Source organism: Schistocerca nitens, chromosome 9 (assembly GCF_023898315.1).
Source record: "Schistocerca nitens isolate TAMUIC-IGC-003100 chromosome 9, iqSchNite1.1, whole genome shotgun sequence".
Lineage (NCBI taxonomy): Eukaryota > Metazoa > Arthropoda > Insecta > Orthoptera > Acrididae > Schistocerca > Schistocerca nitens.
This window is the reverse complement of record NC_064622.1, coordinates 468,284,584-468,307,758: the sequence shown is the minus strand read 5'-3', so window position 1 is coordinate 468,307,758 and position 23,175 is coordinate 468,284,584. Positions and strand designations below refer to the sequence as shown.

The 23,175-nt window shown below is 47.1% G+C and overlaps 1 protein-coding gene across 1 annotated transcript in view; it reads left to right on the top strand.

Moving 5' to 3' along the window:
* Window positions 1-2,644: 2,644 nt before the first annotated feature.
* Window positions 2,645-23,175, top strand: part of LOC126204346 (blood vessel epicardial substance-like) — an 86,122-nt gene continuing 65,591 nt past the window's right edge. The window contains exons 1-3 of the mRNA XM_049938724.1: window positions 2,645-2,878; window positions 16,843-16,923; window positions 16,966-17,087. Of these exons, the coding sequence (XP_049794681.1) occupies window positions 2,645-2,878; window positions 16,843-16,923; window positions 16,966-17,087 (437 nt within the window). The remainder of the gene's footprint in view (window positions 2,879-16,842; window positions 16,924-16,965; window positions 17,088-23,175) is intronic.

The window sequence follows — 23,175 nt, the reverse complement described above, 5'->3', positions numbered from 1 at the left end:
GCCCTACTGAACATAATCTGATCCCTTTGGAGTTGTAGCGCAGCCGTATGCATTTCTCCCCTCCTGTTTGGGTCCTCCTGTGGCGATACGTGTGTGAATAAATCAGCGTAGGGCGCCTGAAGGCAGGCAACCTCTTCGGCTTGGATTTCGCACGCAGTGGTAAGCACGCCCTAGAGCAGCAGCTGAGAGTCGCTGAGCTGAGAGTGTTCAACCAAGACGTGCGAGTGGCACCGAGGGCGTTGCCGAAATGGCGTTCCTACAAGGAGCCTTTACCGAGTAATTCACCACGCACGTATCAATGTGATTAATTTTTCTCATCCGCCTACTTAATTCTAACACAACAAAAAATAAGATTAAGCCCGTTCATCACCGTCGAAAAACGTATCTTAAAAACGTCAACCACTATTGTTTAGAAGAACAAAACCAACACAATTAACAGGATCTCCACATTATAGCATTTATACGGTAAACAATAATATTTATTTTATGTGATACAGAGAATGATATGAACTGCCTTTGAATTAGTTGCAATTTAGGCCTGCTTATTAAAATTTCAAAACTTGCTACGGTAAAATTTTGTTATGTAACTACTTACAAATGTTAACTGCGTACGCCAGTTGCGGTGGCCGAGCGGTTCTAGGCGCTTCAGTCTGGAACCGCGCGACCGCTACGGTCGCAGGTTCGAATCCTGCCTCTGGCATGGATGTGTGTGATGTCCTTAGGTTAGTTAGGTTCAAGTAGTTTTTTCTAGTGGACTGATGACCTTAGAAGTTAAGTCCCATAGTGCTCAGAGCCATTTGAACCATTTGTTAATTTGCATAACATGCATTATTGGGCAATTGGAAATCCATGTTGGCTGCGCCAAGCTGCACACCAAAAATCGTGGTCGGTGAATGTATGGTGTGGATTTCTGGAGGACAAAATTGTAGGCCCCTGTTTCATCGAAGGAAATCTTAATGGTAAGGAGTACACCACAGTCCTGCAAGAAAAATTAGGAATGTTATGGGAAGAAATACCTTTAGGAACAAGTAACAGAATTTGAGAATCAACGCGATGGGTGTCGGGCACATTTTTCGCTGATGGTTAAAAATAAGTTGCAGAGATAGTTCTCAAATAGCTGGATTGGACGCGGAGGAGATGTGTCGTGGCCGGCTCGATCGCCAACTTGACGCCTATGGGTTTTTTCTTGTGGGGATTCGTAAAAGACATTGCTTATAAAGACGTTCCAACTACATCTGAAGATATGCGAGAGAGAATTGTCAGAGGAAGTGCTTCGGTAAGTGCCGAAGTGATGAGGAATACCACTCAATGCTTGGTAAGAGGATTGCTGCACTGCATTGATACCAATGGTCATCACTTCGAACACCTTCTGTAAATGGACGTTATGTCACCTGTGGGTCCCTTGTTGACCTTCAAAGACCTTACAGTTACACATCATTGGATTCGTCTCGACAGCCGCTGTCAGGGAATAAGTACCAAACTATAGCATCTCATTTAAAAAAACAAAGGTGACCTCCATATCTCTGATGCGACCCCACCTAGCAACAAAAGACCATTGTCATATTATGGCCCCCGTTGTCCCATGCAGCCTTTGTCCCACAAACGTTTCAGCTCCTATCATGCTCGGGACTTTAGGCGGGATCGGCAGCTACGAGTGAAAATGTGTGCTGGACCACGACCAGAACTCTGGCTCTACTGCTTACCAGGCACCTGCACTAACCGCTGCACCACCCTGACACAGTGTATATCGCAAATGCGCGGAATATTTCGGCGCGTTCCCTGGCCGATTCACATTCCGACGTTAACGGCAGGTATCAGTAGCCCTTGTCTATGTTCACGCTCGCTAAGTTTAGATTCCCGCTGGAGGTCGAACGTAAATGTGCATCTGCACTAAACATTGTAGATTCATTGCTATGCAGGCGAATCAGTCGTACGAATGAGCGGTGAGGGTTGTTTCAGGTATCTGTGAAAGATGCAGCTGATATCGTTAGCTCCTTCGATTTGCTTTCCTTTCTCCCACTTCACCTTCAGTTTACGTAATACGTATCACAGCTGCGGATTTCGCGTGGTGTCTTTTCTTTTGGACATGTCTGAATGAAGAGACATCACCATTCATATAACTGATTCGCCTTGATGGGCAATAAATCCACAATCTTCATTGCGGTCGCACATTTACCTCCAGTGGGAATCTGAATTAGCGATCGTGAAGGACACGGACAGGGACTGCAGATGGGTGGCACCAGGAGGGAATGTGAGTTGCCCATGGAGCGTGACGACGTGGTATAGACAACGTGGTATAGACATCGTGTCCAGATGGTGCAGTGATTTAATCTAACTACCTCTTAAGCAGGAAATCCCGGGTTCGAGTCCTGATCCGGCACACATTTTCACTCGTCACAGCTGATTCCATATAGAGTTCCGACGTATCTGATAGCGTTAGTTCCTTCTCCTTTCTTTCTCCTCCACCTTCAGTTTGCACAACAGGCAGGAAGTGTGAATGTTTGTCAGCTTCAGGGTTTGCTGTGGCGCGGACCGGCCGCGTGAGCTTCTTGCCCCGGCCCCGTCACTTTCGACCTCGCTGCCAATCCTCGAGTGATCCCGACCAGGCTATACATTACCTGTTGCAGGTGGCGGGTGGACGGTGATGGGTGGTTCTGCCGCGAGCAACGGTGCAGCGGCAGCGGCAGACGTGGTGGCAGCCAGAGCCGCAGCGGCCGGCGGCGGGGGCGGAGGCGGAGGCAGTGCCAGTGCCGGCCCCAGGGACACCGTGGCGGCGCCGGGGGTGGCCGCCCCTGCCGCCCCCGGCCCGGGGGCGGGCGCGAGTGCGGGAGCGGGCGCGGCCGCCGCAGTCTGGTCTTCCACCGCTACCGCCGTCTCCGTGAGTGTCTGCCGGCTACTGCAGCTAGACAGTTGTTTATAAAATATGTATTTATTCCAGACTTCTGTCTCCTCCTTCCCCCTCTGTGCCCACTTTTTGCACCCACACTCTCTGTGGATATCCTCCTTCCCCTTCCTCTCTCTGTCGACTTCTTCCTCCCCTCCTCCTATTCTCTCTGTCCAGCTACTCCTTCTCTCCCTTCTCTCTGTCCATCTTTTCCTTCTCGCTATCCCTTTCCATATCCTCTCTCCAGTTGTCATCCCCACCCCAATAGAAGACTGGTGGTTCTTACCTCCACGGCATTTCTTTGCAGATCGTAACTAATATGTGTACCAAATTTGGTTGAAATCGTTGCAAGGGTTCACGATGAGCTTTTCACCCGTGGTTTTGACCACTTACTCACATTTCACATATGTTCCACATGTATTTAACATATTTCACTCGTATTTAGACACGTATTTCACCTCTATCTCCAGCGAATTTCACCGTGCAATTTCATTTCTCACTCAGCTCAAAGTTTATGACGCTGTATCTCGTACAATGAAACAATTTTTCACTTACATTCAGTGCTATACGTGGCTGCTGTCTGAGAAGTCCGTTGCGAATACAGTCAGTAGTAAAAAAGGAATAAATGCTTCATGCGGGGCAGTTTTACTGCACGAACAGCCAAAACTTTTCTGCCTTCAAATTTTGTGCGGGATGTCGGCGTGATAAAGCATCGTAAAGATTTGAAATTATGTGTAATGTCTGTTCCAAGTGCTAGCGCTTTGCCTCGAATACTGCATTAATCAAATATGGATATTCTCGCGTCTTGGGTTACACTAATCCACGGTATAAGCCACCGCCGTTCCAAATTTCTTCCAAAGCCGTCCATTCGTTTCAACGTGAAGGAGTATCAAACATACTAAAACACGCACACACACACACAAACTTTCGCATTCATACAATACATATGATTATTATTGTGTACTGCTGCTGTACTACACACTTTTTGATTTACCTTACTAACGGTATTTCCTTAGGTCAAAATATCTTAATCTTTCCAGGTGAATGAAATGCATAATTGAGATAAACAAATATGGAAGGCATATTGTAATTAATGGTGCAAAGTGACATGAGTGACAGTATAGGATAATAGATACTAAAACGTCGTAATAAAATGAGTTAACAAGCGAGCTATTTGCAAAATAAATTCAGTGTGTGCTCACGGTCCATCACTGTCTCCAGTGTGAAATAACTTTTAAATAAGAAACATACCTAAGCCTTGGTAGTCTTTGCTACAGGATCTGAAATCAACAGGACTCAATGTTTAGTCGATCCACCTGTCCGCTATCTTCAGGAGAGACGGTGCTGCTCCTAATTCCTTCTGAAAAGTGACGCCAAAGCTGGAATCCGCCGCTCTGTACGTCACGAGGTTTTCCCCCGTTTGCTGGAGGTTATTCGTGAGGTTACTTGGAACAAAAAATGTAAAAACAGTAATGTGATCAGATTCATAATTAAGAAGCTACAACAGAGTTCCGGAACATGCCACGGTGTATGGAGCGCTACACTTGTGTTCACTGGACACGCGATCAGTCTTAGGTAGACAAATGCAGCGAGTGGTACGTTTGCATAATAACCACGTTGTTGATACTGCAGTCACTGTTTACTGTTATTGTCTCCTGTGTACAGTACACTTTGTGATGCCATACAAGTTTTCAACGCAGGAGTATGGAGAGATGGTGTACATTTTGGGCTTCTGTGATGGTAATGCGAAAGATGCTGTTGCCCAATATCACCGTCGCTATCATAATCGTAGAATTCCAAGTGCCAAAACATTTATTGGAACATTGCTAGAAGCTAGTACTCTTCCCACTATTCGTATTCACTCCGAAAAACCTCGCGGCGTTCAAGAAGAGGAAAACATAATGAGATTTTCACTCTGCAGCGGAGTGTGCGCTGATATGAAACTTCCTGGCAGATTAAAACTGTGTGCCGGGCCGAGACTCGAACTCGGGATCTTTGCCTTTCGCAGGCAAGTGCTCTACCAACTTTTTTTTTTTTTTTTTTTTTTGCCTTTCGCGGGCAAGTGCTCTACCATCTTTTTTTTCTGTCGCGCTGACCACTTTTTTTTTTTGAACACGGAGCGCAAAATTAAGAAGCCGCGACGCTACCACATTTTTTTTTTTACAAACACTAAATGAAATGCATCCTCTGCCAAAAAGAAAGAAAACAAAAGATTTTAAAACAAATCACAAATTGAAAGGAACAGGGATGTTGTTTTTATTTATTTATTTATTTTCAATAAGGATCACTCTGTTAAAAGGAACATATAGACCATTTCATCGTATAGTATGTGCATTACATAGTGAGTGGTGAGAGAAGCGTGAGGTTCATCATCAGCCGTCAAATGTGCACACCGACTGCACCCGGCACATTCCAACTGCGTGGGGGGTCGAGGAAGACTGCCTGAAGATAGTTGGCAAAGGTTTTCCGATAGTGTGACCATCTATGAACCTCATTGTGGGCTTGCTGCAAGAAATACCAAAAGTCAAGTCGCGACGTGGCAGTATCCCCATAGAGGTACGCGATCGTCCAACCTTTGATCCAGATGATCGACTGTGATTTAGTCGCCGGAAAGTAGTCACTCTCCGAATGTAAGAAGGAAGCAGGTGTAATATGTTGCGGGGTCACACGGAGGTAGCAAGCCACCATCTGTCTTCCTAGGAGCCAGACGTCCTCCACCGCGATACAAGTTAAGCGGTGATGGTCGTCATCCACTTGGTGACATTTCGGGCATAGTGGAGTGTCCACTAGTCCAATTGCATGGAGCCGTTGGTGGAACTTGCCACAGGCGACAGAGAACCACAGTGCCCGAACGAAGGTAGGAAAGAATTTTTGGTGCACATGTCTCCAAATCTTCGGCCAATGCAACCTGGGGTGTTTCAGTTCAATTACATTACAACTTATCCGTCGTAGCAGCCAAACATAAAAATCCTTAGCGCATGGCGGTCTCGTGCGCGGAAGCTCGTCTCTGATATAACTAAGTTCCACGATAAATGTTGAGACATGCGCAAAATGTGGCGTAATGTTGCCCACCGCCACCGGAGGTGTGAGGGACGCTGGAACCAGAAGATCCAGTAGGCGGGATGTAAGGGAATCACGCCCGCTACGCCATTGCTTATACATTGTGGCTAGAAGGAGCGCCGTCGCACGGCAGTGAACATTCGTAAGTCCGAGTCCCCCCTTGTCCGTAGGGAGAGTGAGCGTTTCGTATCGCACCTTGAGGGGCGATCCAATCATCACGAAATAGCCTAGTGCTGATTGAAGTCGACGTCCGAGCGCGAGTGGTAGGGGCAGGATCTGCGAAATATGCACCATTCGAGAAACCACATAAGTGTTCAGGTACTCGACTCGCTGCAAAGGATCAAGGCGCCGTAGATATTGTCGGACCATGGTACGTGTTGTCTGTAAAATACGTCGGTAGTTAACTGCTGCAGTATGTTTTACAGATGAGGTAAAGTCGATGCCGAGATAGCGGAATCGTTGCACATAAGGAAACGGACTGATTTCTTCCGGCGTAAGGCCCCTTCCCACCGGCATTGCCACCGATTTGTTCATGTTCACTGCACTACCCGCCGTCACACTGTGGTCCAACAACAGTTCAAGGACCGTCTTCACCTCTTCCTCAGAACGAACGAGCAGCAGGAGGTCGTCCGCATAGGCACGACATTTGAAAGTGTAGCCCCGTAGTTCCATCCCAGAAAGAGAATTGGTGAGCCTCCCAATTAATGGTTCCAACGCTATCGCGAACAGCAGCATCGAAAGAGGGCAGCCCTGGCGAATGGATCGTCGAATTTGAATGGGCCCTGCTATACGCCCATTAACCTGTACCAAGGATTGTGCGCCCCCGTAAATCCTTCTAATGAGACCAGTAAAACGGTCTGGAAAACCCATTTGTTCCAGTACAGCATACAGATAGTTGTGGCGCACCTTATCAAAAGCACTGTAAAAATCAACCGCCACCATCGCCACTTTAAGCCGGCACTCCTCCGCCAGCGCTATCACATCACGGCATTCGCCAGTAGCTGTTTGCACATTCACCGATCCACCCGGTGTCGTCTGTTCCGGAGAGAGAACGCTACGAATTAACATACGACATCGGGACGCTAGCAACCGTGCAAAGATCTTATAGTCGGCATTAAGCAGGGTGATGGGACGATAATGTGTGACCGTAATTCCTGGCTTCGGTTTATGTACTGGCACCAGGAGGCCTTCCATAAAAGCCGGTGGAATAGGCGCATCGGAATTTAACATCTCGTTGTACATTTCCGTCCATCGCGGTGCCATTTCGTTGCGAAATTCGCGATAGAATTCAGCAGGAAGCCCATCAATGCCTGGGGACCGATTCAACGCACCTTGTGCGATCCCATCATGTACTTCCTCACAGCTAATGGCTTCCAGTAAGGTTCCCGCGGCTTCCACCGTCAGTGTACGGGAGACGGACGTGGCTATACGGTCGAGGTCATCGAAAGAGGCTGCTTCTTCCCGATAGATGTGTTGGTAATGGTCGACGAATGCAGAGACAATGTCCGCTTGACGCGTCACTCTTCGGTCTTCGCGGGTGATTAACTCCCGTACCAAAACGCGTCGTCGGTGCTTTCGTTCATTCACGACGTGGTGCATGGAAGGAATCTCGTGCCTTATCGTATCGTGACATCTGGCGCGCACCATGGTTCCCTGAAGATGTTTCCGAGCTAAAGCCACTAGTTTAGCTTTTATCCTTTTGCGTTCGATCCAGATGTCCTGTCCCGGCGGGCCATCATCCAGGTCGCGCAGTGCTGCAAAATAAAAGTCGGTGGTACGGCGGCGCCATTCTGCCATTTCCCTGCTATATGAGATGAACGTACGGCGAAGCGCCGGTTTAGCACAAGTCAGCCACCAATCAAGCTTCGTCGCATACCTTCCAACCCTTCGCTCGCACAACGTCCATGTCTCAAGGATCCGTTGACGGCATTCAGGATCATGGAGATGTTGAATTTTTAGTTTCCACGGGACCTTACTGCTCCACACCTCTCTACGGGGAAGAAGCACCGTACAGATGTAAGCGCTGTGATCGGAAAATGCCAATGGCCAGCGTTCCGCGTCCTGGACATCATTTGCATGAGCCCGTGAGATATAAATGCGATCTAATCTGCTCGCCGAATGACTTGTCACATAGGTGTATCCCGGTGCAGCTCCATGTCGTAATTCCCACGTGTCACTAAGTACAAGAACGTTGACAACGATTCGCAACTCCTGGCTGATGTTTGCTTGCGGCCATTGGTCTTTCTGGCTGAGAACACAGTTGAAATCTCCACCAATTATTACACATTCAGAACGTCCATGGAATAGTGGAGCAATATCTTCTGCATAAAATCGCGCCCTTTCCCGCCGCCGATTGTTTCCCGACGGTGCATAAAGATTGATGATGCGTGTCCCAAACGTCGTGAAAGCCATTCCCCTGGCCGACGGAAGATTACACACGTTTTCCACTGGGAAGCCATCTCGCACGTAAACTGCCACCCCACTCCCATTGTGATCTCCATGTGACGAATAGGATTGGTAGCGTGCGATGTATGGGAGTGCAGCTGTGTGGACTTCCTGCAGCAAAGCAATATCCACATCAGATGCCCAAATCGTTTCCTTCAGTTGGTGTATTTTGGCCGGTGAACGCACGTCATTGATATTTAATGTCGCAATACGGTTCGCATGGCGTTGAATCCCACTCTGTCGAGGCGCAACAACATCTCCCTGCACCGGCGCCGGGGGCTGAGTTAGAAGACGTTCTCTCGCCCTCTCCCTTCACCTGCCGGCTGCCTCTGTATGACGTCCGGCGCCTCCTCAATATCCTCATACCACATCTTTTCAGGCTGTGATATATTCGTGTCCATAGCCACAGCATCTGCGTCTGGAGAGCCAACTGGCTGTGATTTCTCTTCAGCATCACCACTTCCCGGTACCGTCAATGTGACAGACCGCTGTTGGTCGGATCGAACAGTTCCCAGTGCCTCATCCTGTTTCGTAGAGGCTGTTGTGTCGTCTTGGTCCACAGGCACATCGTCGTCGGGGCAAGGGGAGTCATCCCGAAGAGATGTCGTGCGACGCCGCCGTTTCCTCCTTTTCGGGGAACGCTGTTTGCGTGATCTTCCGTCCGTGTCCTCAGATTGCAGGGAATCACGGCTGCCCGACAGAAAAGCATCCGTAGGAACTGGGTTTCGAGTCCCATCGTTGAACTTGGCGGGAGTTCGGTCGAAACTAATGATGTCGTCTCAGAGTGCGTTTCAGACGGAACAGCATCCGTAGTGGCTGGAACTGCGTCTTGTACTATCGGTGTGCTTGGTGGGAGTTCGGTCTCATCTGATGTTGTCGCCGTAGGTTGTATGCTCGACGGAGCAGCATGCTCTGTCATCCCGACGTCTGCGACAAGGTTTCGGAGAGTGCCATCTTGATCTTCCACCGGGGCTGTGTCCTTTCGGTCATCAGCGGACGCAGTGAGGGCTTTGGCATAGGTGATCGGTAGTACTGTCATCGCCGGCGACGGCTCCCGGACATTTGAAGGCAGTTGCGTAATCCGCCGTTGCATACAGTTCGACCTGAGGTGTCCCTCCTGGCCACAGCCAGAACATGTACGTGGTTGACCATCGTAAATCACCACCGCCCGACAACCACCAATTGTCAGATAGGACGGTACATGCTTCTGAAGATCAATATTGATCTGTCGCACTCCGTTAAGAACGGGGTACGTGGCGAATTGTGTCCAGCGTTCTGCTGTGTGACCATGTACCGTGCCGTATGGCTTAAAAGCCTCGATAACTTCGTCAGCCGGGAGCTCAAATGGCAGCTCAAAAACACGTATTGTCCGTACACCCAGACCAGCATGTTCTACAGTTACCGTGCCGACATTCCCGTCACTATGGCAAAATCGGAGACCAGCTTTTGTCGCCTGTAGAATTCTCTCACACGCCGCGTCATTTACCATCTTAACATACACCGTGGGACTAACGATGGACAGGTGAATTCCGACAATATCGTTTGGCGGTATCTTGACGTCCTCTCGAATGAATCGTTCCACTGCTAAGGCCTTTGGTCGTTCGTAGTCTTTGCAGAAATTGAATCGTAATGTAGTTTTCCTGTACTTGTTCGCCATGATCGTTGTTACTAGCCCGCGCGCAGACTCAGTCCACAAGTAAACAAACACTCGCTCACGCCGCACAGGCGGAAGTATCGGACCTCCACTTCGCACGGCCGCTAGCGCCGAACTGCCAACTGAGCTACCCAAGCACGACTCACACCCCGTCCTCACAGCTTTACTTCTGCCAGTATCTCGTCTCCTACCTTCCAAACTTTACAGAAGCTCAGTTGGTAGAGCACTTGCCCGCGAAAGGCAAAGGTCCCGAGTTCGAGTCTCGGCCCGGCACACAGTTTTAATCTGCCAGGAAATTTCAGAGGAAAACAGCAGAGCGCAGTCCTCGTTCAAGTACAATGCGCCTAGCTACCCGATTGAACGTTTCACTATCTAAGGTATGCAGGATTCTTCATGAGAATGGACTGTTCCCTTTTCATGTGCAGAAAGTTCACCACATGATTGTGCCAACTGTTTACACTTTTGCAATTGGTTAAATAGAAATCGGCAGCTCTATCGCTTCATAATGTTCCACTCAGCGGTCGTCGACCGTGGAAATCGACTAGCCGACGTGATCATTGGCACGGAATTGTGTAAATACCAGGCTTCGTAAGTCCCAAAACATCCTTGTCATAGCCGATTAATGCCGTTACCCCGGAAGGTGGAGGGGACACGCTCTTTATCTTCATTGTCTTTAAAAATCTTCCTGTCTTAAAGGATCTGCCCGCAATATAAGGAATAAGCGCCGCAGGTCGATGCTCAACTTCACTCACCTTCAAGAATGGTCCATGTCCCACAACTCGACGAATCTCTTTCTCAGTCTGTCTTTTCTCTCTCGCTGTGGCCCGAGTCATTCCCCTTTGGCATTGACAATTCTCAATTTGCTCATATCATTGTGGCAGGTTGTAAACTGCTTTAGAAGAAAAAAATTAAAGAAATATATACAGGGTGTTAGAAAACGGTACTGCCAAACTTTCAGGAAACATTCCTCACACACACAAATAAAGAAAAGATGTTATGTGGACATGTGTCCGGAAACGCTTAATTTCCATGTTAGAGCTCATTTTTGTTTGTTCTTCCACCTACGCTCAATGGAGCACGTTATTATGATTTCATACGGGATACTCTACCTGTGCTGCTAGAACATGTGCCTTCACAAGTACGACACAAAATGTGGTTCATGCACGATGGAGCTCCTGCACATTTCAGTCGAAGTGTTCGTACGCTTCTCAACAACAGTTTCGGTGACCGATGGATTGGTAGAGGCGGACCAATTCCATGGCCTCCACGCTCTCTTGACCTCAACCCTCTTGACTTTCATTTATGGGGGCATTTGAAAGCTCTTGTCTACGCAACCCCGGTACCAAATGTAGAGACTCTTCGCGCTCGTATTGTAGACGGCTGTGACACAATACGCCATTCTCCAGGGCTGCATCAGCGCATCAGGGATTCCATGCGACGGAGGGTGGATGCACGTATCCTCGCTAACGGAGGACATTTTGAACATTTCCTGTAACAAAGTGTTTGAAGTCACGCTGGTACGTTCTGTTGCTGTGTGTTTCCATTCCATGATTAATGTGATTTGAAGAGAAGTAATAAAATGCGCTCTAACATGGAAAGTAAGCGTTTCCAGACACATGCACACTGGACTCGCATTCGGAAGGACGACGGTTCAATCCCGCGTCCGGCCATTCTGATTTAGGTTTTCTGTTCAAAATGGTTCAAATGGCTCTGAGCACTATGGGACTAAACATCTTAGGTCATAAGTCCCCTAGAACTTAGAACTACTTAAACCTAACTAACCTAAGGACATCACACACACCCATGCCCGAGGCAGGATTCGAACCTGCGACCGTAGCAGTCCCGCGGTTCCGGACTGCAGCGCCAGAACCGCTAGACCACCGCGGCCGGCAGGTTTTCTGTGATTTCCCTAAATCGCTCTAGGCAAATGCCGGGATGGTTCCTTTGAAAGGGCACGGCCGACTTCCTTCCCCATCCTTCCCTAACCCTATGAGACCGATAACCTCGCTGTTTGGTCTCTTCCCCCCAAACAACCAACCAACCAACCAACCAGACACATGTCCACATAACATATTTTCTTTCTTTGTGTGTGAGGAATGTTTCCTGAAAGTTTGGCCGTACCTTTTTGTAACACCCTGTATATTTTTGATCTATTTTTTTTTTCTCTTTCAAACAGGGACTTCAGATTCCCGTCAAGTCATGATGATCTAGTCATCGACAAATATCGCTTCATGAGAACTGGTTTTGTGAAAAACGACTCTCTCTCTGACCTACCACGGAAACACCTTGCATAGGGAACACTTTGAATGACTTCTTAGTTCTATATTGTGAATACTATAATTTTCAAATTTTCCAACATGAACAACAAAATCTGCCCATGACTTCTACGATTTAGGGTTGGAATTGTATTAGTGAACAGCCCTTCTTTCTTCTTTGGTTATGTAAATAATTCAGAGATGTTTTTTGTCATCACTGCCATCTTCAGCTTCTCGAGAATAAGAGGAAATGTTCTGTTGATGATGACATGTAGCGTGGTGCCATTTTTTGTTTGTTTGACCTGTAAATTGATGAGTTAAAATCATACAAGAATGTGTTTGTTTCGAATCAGAATCAAATGTAGAAAAGTTCTAGAGTAACTCAATTTTATCCTTTCTTCCAATTATAATGACCTGTCATGCAAAAACATGACTCAATAGACCTGACGGGACTTACAAGTGTACGCAACTTTTCTAAAAATTGCCAGTATTTTATGTTTCTAAACTTGATTATTTCACAGTGTGACCCGCATCCAACTATGCCCAACCGAATAGTGTGTACACTGGAAGTCCTGAAATTCAAACTGCTCTAGGGAGACAGGTCCATAAAACTTCTGCGATATGTTGACAGTGCATGAAACTGGGAGTCAGCGCAACAGCCCTGACAGGATCCTAAAGAAAGGGAATATTATATCCTTTTTTAAGGGGTAATCAGAAGTCCCATTAGACCATAAAGGTTTAAGCACAGATGCCAAGTGAACAAATTCCTCAGTTAGGCATCCTCCCCGAAAATAGCATATGACATGGGTACCCGAGTCCTAAGAATAAGATCGGTGGCAAATTTTTACATGGGTATATCAGTCGGTATGTGTCGGTTGCCAATACGTCCAGTTTTTGGGGCAGTGTTTATGTGGAGGAAACGGAAGTTAAGTCGGTAGACTAACTGATAAACAGAAGCAGGGGTTTTTCTCTTAGAAGGTCATGAGATCCTGTACTATTTGGCATCAAAAGACTATTTTATTTGGAGCGCATGACTCGAGTGTTTTAAAATAGTCTTTGAGCGCGATGCTTCGTTGGCGCCGGTGTTCTACTAAGGACAGTGCAACAAGCTCGGTGTTGGGCAGTGCAAGCACCATGTGCGACATGGAGACCTATACAGGCTGTCTCAAACTTTTTGGGTCAAATTGAAACAGTTGGTAGTGGGTCAAAAACCGATTATTTCATATAGGGTAATGCACTTTTATTATGGAAATACACAGTGTATATCATACAACAACAGCATAGTTCATAGTAACTGTTCAATGTGACGACTACCAGTCTCAGTGCATTCTTGGTAATGGTGCAAGGAGTTCTGCCACACTATGTCAATGAACGCTAGTGTTTTTTACAGCAAGAAACAGGCAGCTTGGGCCTTAGCAAGCAGCTCTTTATCCGTTCCTATGGGGGTTTCATACATCAGCGTCTTCCTGTAACCCAAGAGGAAAAGTCAATAAGTGAGAGATTGCGCTGCCATGGGATACGACCCCTTAAATCCGACGGTGAGGGTATGTATTGTTCAGGTGGTCATGAACATTGACAGTGAAGAGGGCTGGTGCACTGTAGTGTTGAAACCAGATCCTTTTGTCTAGAAGCGTTAAGTCTCGAAGAACCGTTACAGCATATTTTGCAGGAACTCCACGTAATGTGGTGGACTCATCAAATGAGGAGACAGCAAATAAGGTCCTGTTAGGTGATACTGGACAATGTCCACCCACACGTTGACAGAGAATCGTCTTGGTGACCACCAATGCGGGTGGCTTGGCTCGTGTGGATGTTGGAAACGCCATCATGAGTGGATGAGATCTCATCTGTGAACAATAAAAACTGTACGAAGTTCACCACTGCAATGGAAAGTCCACTGACAGAAGTGAGCGTGGAGCTGAAACCTGTTGGTCCCAGAGCTTGCATGCATTCTTTACGGTAAGAATGTAATACCTGTTCCACCAGTATTCTCCACATTACATCCTTCGACGTGTGCCTTTCACGGGCAAGTTGATACTTGCTTATTTCGAGGTGGTTTGCCACACAATCTGACAGAATCTGCTGAAAGTCTGATGTTCAGACATCAGTGGGATCCTCGGCCGGCTTTCTGTGCCGTGAAAGACTCCATCTATGGGGAGAAACTGCTGACAGTTAATACGACGCCTGTCGATGAATCATTCTGCTGCTTTATACACACTGCATTTTTCTGTCGCATCATACGTTAAATGCATGTCAGCCAACTCTAACGTTCCATCTATGATTACATATCATGCACTGTGCGTAGTAACACACATGACTACATGACTGTGAACACATCGCAAGACGTCCGATGCAATGGATAACTGGTACGAAGGATAGTGGTGTGTGTGTGTTTGTGTGAGTGTGTGTGTGTGTGTGGGGGGGGGGGGGGCACTGGTTAATGTGCCGGTGCGATGTATACGATCATCATATGACACAGGTGCTATGTCACATGACACATATGCTACAAGCTAAGCTGTGTACAGTAGGTCTGTTCAGTGATCAGGGGCGTACGCTGTTTATCACCAGCTGCATGTTCCAACGTACAACAGACGCCCGCGATCTTTGCGAGAGTGCAGCCGAATTGCATGCTCTGTTGCAATACACGCGTTGAGACTGGCAGTAATCGCTTCGAACAATTACTGTGACCTGCATTGTTGTTATGCAGTGTATGCTGTGTATGTACCGGGTGATCAAAAAGTCAGTATAAATTTGAAAACTGAATAAATCACGGAATAATGTAGATAGAGAGGTACAAATTGACACACATGCTTGGAATGACATGGGGTTTTATTAGAACCACAAAAATACAAAAGTTGAAAAAACGTCCGACAGCTGGTGCTTCATCTGATCAGAATAGCAATAATTAGCATAACAAAGTAAGACAAAGCAAAGATGATGTTCTTTACAGGAAATGCTCAATATCTCCACCATCATTCCTCAACAATAGCTGTAGTCGAGGAATAATGTTGTGAACAGCACTGTAAAGCATGTCCGGAGTTATGGTGAGGCACTGGCGTCGGATGTTGTCTTTCAGCATCCCTAGAGATGTCGGTCGATCACGATACTCTTGCGACTTCAGGTAACCACAAAGCCAATGATCGCACGGACTGAGGTCTGGGGACCTGGGAGGCCAAGCATGATGAAAGTGGCTGCTGAGCACACGATCATCACCAAACGACACGCGCAAGAGATCTTTCGCGCGTCTAGCAGTATGGGGTGGAGCGCCATCCTGCATAAAGATCGTACGTTCCAGCAGGTATTTATCAGCCAGGCTGGGGATGATGCGATTCTGTAACATATCGGCGTACCTCTCACCCGTCACGGTAACAGAAAACCAGAATCACGCATTTCCTAGAAGAAAAAAGGCCCGATAACGGTAGATGTAAATCCGACCCATACCGTGACTTTCTCGTCGTACAATGGAGTTTCCACGACAGTTCTAGGATTTTCGGTAGCCCAAATTCTGCAGTTGTGGACGTTGACAGACCCTAGGGGCGTGAAATGAACTTCGTCGGTCCACAACACGTTACTCAACCAATCGTCATCTTCCGCCATTTTTTGAAACGCCTATACCGCAAATGCCCTCCGCTTCACTAAATCACCAGGGAACAATTCATGATGCCGATGGATTTTGTACGGATAGCATCGGAGGGTACGCCTAAGTGCCAACCAAACAGTAGTGTATGGAATCCCGGTGCGACGTGCGACTGCACGAGCGCTGACTTCCCCGTGCACAGACGAACCCGCTACAGTCTCCATTTCTTCCTGAACTGTCTCAGCAGCATTACGCCTTGTGCTCGGTCGGCCACTACGGGATCTATCGTCTAAACATCCCGTGGCTTCGAACTTCGAAATCATTCTCGCCACAGGTGCATCTGTCAACGGACCTTTACCCGTTCGAATCCCCTTCCTATGGCGATAGGATCGTAACGCTGAACTAGCACATTCCCCATTCTGATAATACTGCTTCACTAAAAGCGCCTTTTCAGGTAACGTCAACATGCTGCGACTGCTGGCGCATCTGATTCTCTCTCTCATTACAGCTCCTTTTATACACGATTGTAATGCGCAGTCACTGACGTTTTGCTGTCCAGCGCCATCTGTCGGACATTTTGTGAACTTTTTTTTTGTTCTAATAAAACCCCATGTCATTCCAAGCATGTGTGTCAGTTTCTACCTCTCTATCTACATTATTCCGTGGTTTATTAAGTTTTCAAATTTATATTGATTTTTTGATCACCCGGTACATAACACAATAAATATGCCTGTCTGGCAGTTGGTTCCGTATCTCTATATAACCTGTTGTGGACCCATTATCAGCTGTTCCGATTTGACCCAAAAGGTTTGGTGCACCCTGTATAGGACAACGGTTTCCAGCCTCAGTATTAATTTCAGCAGCAGCGTCTCTCCTGAGTTTGGCTGGTAGGAGGACCGCCGGAGTGTCGAGTCCTGTCCGCCAGCAGACTCCCGGACAGCGCTAAGAGTGACCGGCTTGCCCGCAGTACCCGGCTGTGACGACGGCCGTGGCCGGCGACGCCCCCAACGCGACGCTGAGCGCCTTCCTGGACAACGAGACGGCGTCGGTGGCGGGCGGCGTCGGCGTGGGCGGCGTGGGCGACGCGGCCGCCGGCACCTTCTGCCTCGAGTGGGAGGCGGCGCAGCACAACCTCTTCCAGACGGCCAACCTCTTCTTCGCCGCCGCCTTCCTCGTGCCGCGCTCCTTCAAGCAGAGCCTGCTCGTCCTCAGGTGGGTCCTCTGCTCCCCAGCGTGGTCGAAGAGACGCTCGTGCCCTGCCCACTAAGTCAGTATCTACATCTGCATACGTACGGCGCGTGGCGGAGGGTATCCTGCAGCATTACTTCTCATTTCCTTTGCTACCCCCCCCCCCCCCCCAAGTAGAGCGATAGGAAAACTATATATCTCTCCGTATAGCCCTAATCTCTAGTGTTTCATCATCGTGGTTCTTATGTGAAACGTATGTTGGCTCCAGTAGAATCGTTCTTCAGTCTGCTTCAAATTCCGGTTGCAAAAATTTTGTCAACAGTGTTCCTCGAAAAGAGTGTCGCTTCCGCGCCAGGGATTCACATTTGCGTTCCCGAAGCACCTCCGTAACACTTGCGTGTTGTTGGGTGGTGCTGGTAGCAAAGCTAGCAGCCCAGCTCTCAATTCCTTCGATGTCTTCCTTTAATACGATCTGGTACGGATCCCAAAAACTCGAGAATCTCTCTCACCAGCGTCCTATATGCGGCCTCCTTTAAGATGAACCACAATTTCCCAAAATTCTCGCAATAAACCGAAGTCGACCATTCGCCTCCCCTGCCACAATCTTCACATGCTCTTTCCATTCCATACCACTTTCCCACGCTACACGACTTGACTGTTTCAAGAAGGACATCACTATTGGTGTACGGGCTTGTTTTTCCTAATCACCCGTGTCAACTTTCCTATTTTTGGAGCTAGCTGCCCTTCATGACTTCAGCTTGTATCCTCCTGCCGTCACTCAGCGAAGACATCTCCCCGTACACCACAGCGTCATCAGCAAACGCCCTCAGATTGCTGCCCACCCTATCTGCCACTTCATTTATGTATAAGGAAAATAACAGCGACAGTATCACACTTCCCTAGTGCTCTCCTCACGGTACCTTTGTCTCTAATGAACACTTGTCGTCAAGGACAATAAGCTGGGTTCTGTTACTAAGAAGTCTTCGAGCGACTCACATGTCTGGGTACCTTTTCCACATGCTCGTATCTTCGTTAACAGTTCGCAGTGGAGCACCGTGTCAAATGGTTTCCGGAAATCTGGAAATATGGACACTGCCTGCTGCCCTTCATTCATAGTGAACAGGATATTATGTGAGTAAAGGGCTGTCTGTGTTTCACACGAGCAATGCTTTTTAAAGCCGTGCTGATTCGCTGACATAAGCTTTTCTGTATCCAGCCTTCGCCCGACAAGCGGCGGGGGCGCGAGTCTTCCCCTAATTTTATTTCTTATGTAGAGACTTGGAGGTCGCCGACTGTCGTTTCATTTCTCTGTTTTGCTCACTAAGCCATAATTGACACATAATCACATGACTGATACCCGCCTGTCCTAGGAATTTACGCTCAAATTCTATCGTGCTCCTGGCGGAAAGAAAGCGTCTCTCAAGAGACGGATTAATAAAATACAAAAATAAAAATAGTACACTTGTGGGAACACAGTTTCTTCATTCATACACAGCATACGGGTGAACAGATGGATTGCATGATCCCGCATTCTAGAAGTACGCACGACACTGCATCAGATCGTCGATTGCGAAAGAAGTGCAATCATTCGGAGTGTCTTAGAAGATACTGACTGACTTGATGCACATTCAGCTAGTAGATAACAGTATCTTGAAAAGGGTTTGGAAGATGAACTTCAATAATAGTAATACAAGACTGATAGAATGTGGTTGAATTAAATAATCCGATATTGAGGGAAGTAGAGGACGAAATTCAGACGCATAGCGAGAAAAGCGTTTCTAAAAAACGATAAATTTATTAACACCGAATATAAATTTAAATGCAATACTGCCTTATCTGAAGTTATTTATGTGGAGTGTAACATTCCCATCACCGTCATCATGAACAGTTTGCAGCCCCAGGCTAGGTATGTTTGAAACACAAGCCTCATCATCTAGTCCTCTTTTCGCACCATTTTTCTGGTTCAGTCTGGTACAGTCCTCGTCTCTTTTCTCAAGACACTCCTCTACACCTTTCAGCCGTCTGACCCTTGGTCTCCCATTTGGCCATTTCTTTGCATTTCCATTTCATGTATCTTCTTGGAAATCCTGTTGTTTCCCATTCTCTTTAAGTGCGCATACTATCTTAGCCTTCATATTTCTCTCCTGCTTTGCAAGCGTTCCTCTTTCACTTTTTCCCTTATCCTTTCGTTCCTCACCCTATCTCTCCTTGTTACCCCTGTCCCACTTTCATATGGCTAGTTGGGAATACATAGCCTGAACCTCTGTAAGTCGTGCCTTGTCAGTACCATCGCTTAATAGGTCCGCCGACTTGAGTACGTTAGATTTTTTTTGTTTTTTTTTGTGTGTGGGTGGGGGGGGGGGGGGCGGGGGATCGGGTTTAAAAGCATTGATGTATTCCGGCCGGTCCATAGTGCCGATGAACTCTAGGAACGCATTGTGAATGGTTGTGAAACCATTTGCCAAACCTATGGGACTTTTCTAACGTGTGCAGCACCGATGAGAGAGACGTTCTGAAGACTGCCTTCACACGAGATGTAGTCAGTGGGGGACCTATAATGTGTATATGGTCAAGTAGGATTTTGGAACATATACTGTGTTCGGACATTATGAATTATCTCGAAGAAAACGATTTATTGACACATAGCCAGCTCAGATTCAGACAATATCGTTCTTGTGAAACATAACCACCTCTTTTTAATTATGAAGTAATGAGTGCTGTTGACAGGGGATGTCAAATTGATTCCATATTTTTAGATTTCCAGAAGGCTTTCGACACCGTTCCTAACAAGCGTCTTCTAACAAAACTGCGTCCTATGGAATATCGCCTCAGTTGTGCGACTGCGTTCATGATTTCCTGTCAGAAAGGTCACAGTTCGTAATAACAGACGGAAAGTCATCGAGTAAAACAGAAGTAATATCCGGCGTTCCCCAAGGAAATGTTATAGGCCCTCTATTGTTCCTAATCTATATTAACGACATAGGAGACAATTCGAGTAGCCCTCTTAGATTGTTTGCAGATGATACTGTCATTTACCGTCTTGTAAAGTTATCAGATGACCAAAACGAATTGCAAAATGATTTATATAACTAGATGGTGCAAAAAGTGGCAACTGACCCTGAATAAAGAAAAGTGTTAAGTTATTCACATGAGTACTAAAAGAAATCCGATAAATTTTGATTACGTGATAAGTCACACAAATCTTAAGGCTGTAAATTCAACTAAATACTTAGGGATTATAATTACAAATAACCTAAATTGAAACGATTGCATAGATAATGTTGTAGGTAGAGCAAAGCAAAGACTGCTATTCATTGGCAGAACACTCAGAAGGTGCAACAGGTCTACTAAAGACTATGCTTGTCCGCCCTGTCCTGGAGTATTGCTGTGCGGTGTGGGATCCGCATCAGGTGGGACTGACCGATGACATCGAAAAAGTATTATCGCGAAGTGGTGGGAGATAGTGCCACAGACATGATATGTGAATTGGAATGGCAATCATAAAAACAAAAGCGTTTTTCGTTGCGACGGGATCTTCACATGAAATATCAATCACCAGTTTTCTCCTCCGATTGCGAAAACATTCTGTTGGCATCTGCCTACATAGAGAGAAATGATCATCACGACAGAATGACAGAAATCTGGGCTTTCACAGAAAAATTTAAGTTCTCGTTTTTCCCGCACGCCGTTCGGGAGAGGAACGGTAGAGAGACAGCTTGAAGGTAGTTCATTTAACCGTCTTCCATCCACTTTATTGTGAATAACAGAATAATCACGTAGATATAGATGAAGTCTATTTCTGCACCTTTTATTTTGGGGCGTTCTTTAATAAGATGTTCGTAAACTCAATTGTCATACTTCATATTGTGAAATCGTAGGTTTCTGGGCTTATGTTTACTAGGATTGCCGGCCGGGGTGGCCGAGCGGTTCTAGGCGCTACAGTCTGAAACCGCGCGACCGCTACGGTCGGAGGTTCGAATCCTGCCTCGGGCATGGATGTGTGTGATATCCTTAGGTTAGTTAGGTTTAAGTAGTTCTAAGTTCTAGGGGACTGATGACCTTAAAAGTTAAGTCCCATAGTGCTCAGAGCCATTTGAACCACTTTTTACTTGGATTATTGGTTTGTTTCATGGTCTCCTAATTACCCATCCTATATAACTGGAAGCACAGGCTCTTGCGGTCATCTTGACAGTCTATAAAATTCTTCTGGGTATGCGACCGCATTTCAATGAGTATAATTCTCCGCCGCTTCTGCCTCTGTTGAAAATTGTGTTTTTGCTAACTGCTGAATGAGAAATGTTAAGTATGACTCTGGTAGGGTACTGGGGATGACGAGCAGGGAGGTATTAGATGTCTTTATGGCCAGATAGCGAAGGTGTCATCAACATTTCGGACTCGGCATTCTGGGTATAATGGTGCGGACTGGAGTGCTCTTTCTTCAAAATGCTTCCATGAAGACGTCTGCCACAACAGGCGAGAGAGAGGAAACCATAGCTACACTGTCTGTTCACGGATGTTTCTCTAACGCAAGGCATCCGATGTCTGCGAATTTGTCTGCCACTGCTTAACGACCACCTATTTCAGGTGGAAAGGGGAATTCTATGAACAGGCGGACGCTGTAGGTATGCGCTCCGCCCTGTCGCCTGTTGCAGAAGACATCTTCCTGGAAGCATTTGAAGAAATAGCATTCCAATCCCCACTTTTACGCCCAGAATGTTGGCTCCGATATCTTGATGGCAAATATGAGCACATGGAGAAGAACAGGTACAGAACTTCCACCAACACCCCAATCAGCAGCACAGCAAAATTCAGTTCACTACGGACGAAGGAAAGAATAGCGGGCTGCATTTCCTCGACGTGGAAGTTTACCAAATGCCTGATCATAAACTTGGCGACGGGGTGTATAGAACGCCGACCAGCACGGACAAGTAACTGCATACTTCCTCCCACCATCGTCCTTCGCAAAAGAAATCCGTACTTCACACTTTAACCGACAAGGCCCATAGGATTCGCGACGAAGGACATATGAAGGGTGAACTACAAAACCTCAGGTCCGTTCTTAGAGCTAATGATTATTGGATAAAACTATGACAGCGAAGGATGAAGGCAATGGGGAAGTGCAGAATGAAGCACGAAATATCGCCCTGCTACCATATGTTTGAGGGGAAAAATTCTCCACCGAGGAGATACGAAGCAGCAGCGGCAGCAGGAAAATAAAGGTATTCTTGAGTCAACGAAAGAAGCAGCTGACGAACTACCTGCTACTGCAGCTTACGAAACCGATATTTAATGTGGGGCGACCGACCAGCACATCAGTACCTGAACATGAAAGATATATCTGACTAAGACAACAGACCATTTCAGCGCTGACAGAACACCAGGATGAGTGCGACAAACAGACAGGATTTCGAGAAGTTCAAGTGTCGACGAAACAGCCTCTTACCTTCAGCAGGAAGATCAGAAAGGCGGTAGAAACAGCCAAGCGACCCGCCAACGAGAACATAGAGGGCGGTCCAGAAACGTGGCGCCTTGGCTGCCAGCAGTAACAGCGCTAGGAACGGCAGTTCATGCGACGCAACGCGCAACACACCACACACACACACACACACACACACACACACAGTGTCACACGGGACACAACAGCGGCCGCAGACGCACAGAGTACTGGCACGCCTCGCCCGGCACCAGCCAGCAACTAGTAAACAGCGCTACGTTACAACTGCCACCCGTTGTCCACTCACCTGTTTCCACTAGTGCTGAGCAATTAAGCAAACACCAGTCGATAATTCCATTTCCATCAACGAGAAGAAGTAATGCAAACACCAATAAAGAATGTCTAACACCCTACCGTCTCATCCTCAATACCCTATCGAAGCTCGATAACAGCGTCTTCTGGCAGTGTATGAGGACCGCAGCTTTCTCATTGAGCATAAACACCCTGAGGAAGGCCGTTTGCGACTGTGACCGAAGCGTCGGAGAATTTTACTCTTTGACAACGCGGTCACGTACCCACGTTTTAATGAGCATATACAGGGTGGTCCATTGATCGTCACTGGGCCAAATATCTCACGAAATAAGAGTCAAACGAAAAAACTACAAAGAAAGAAACTTG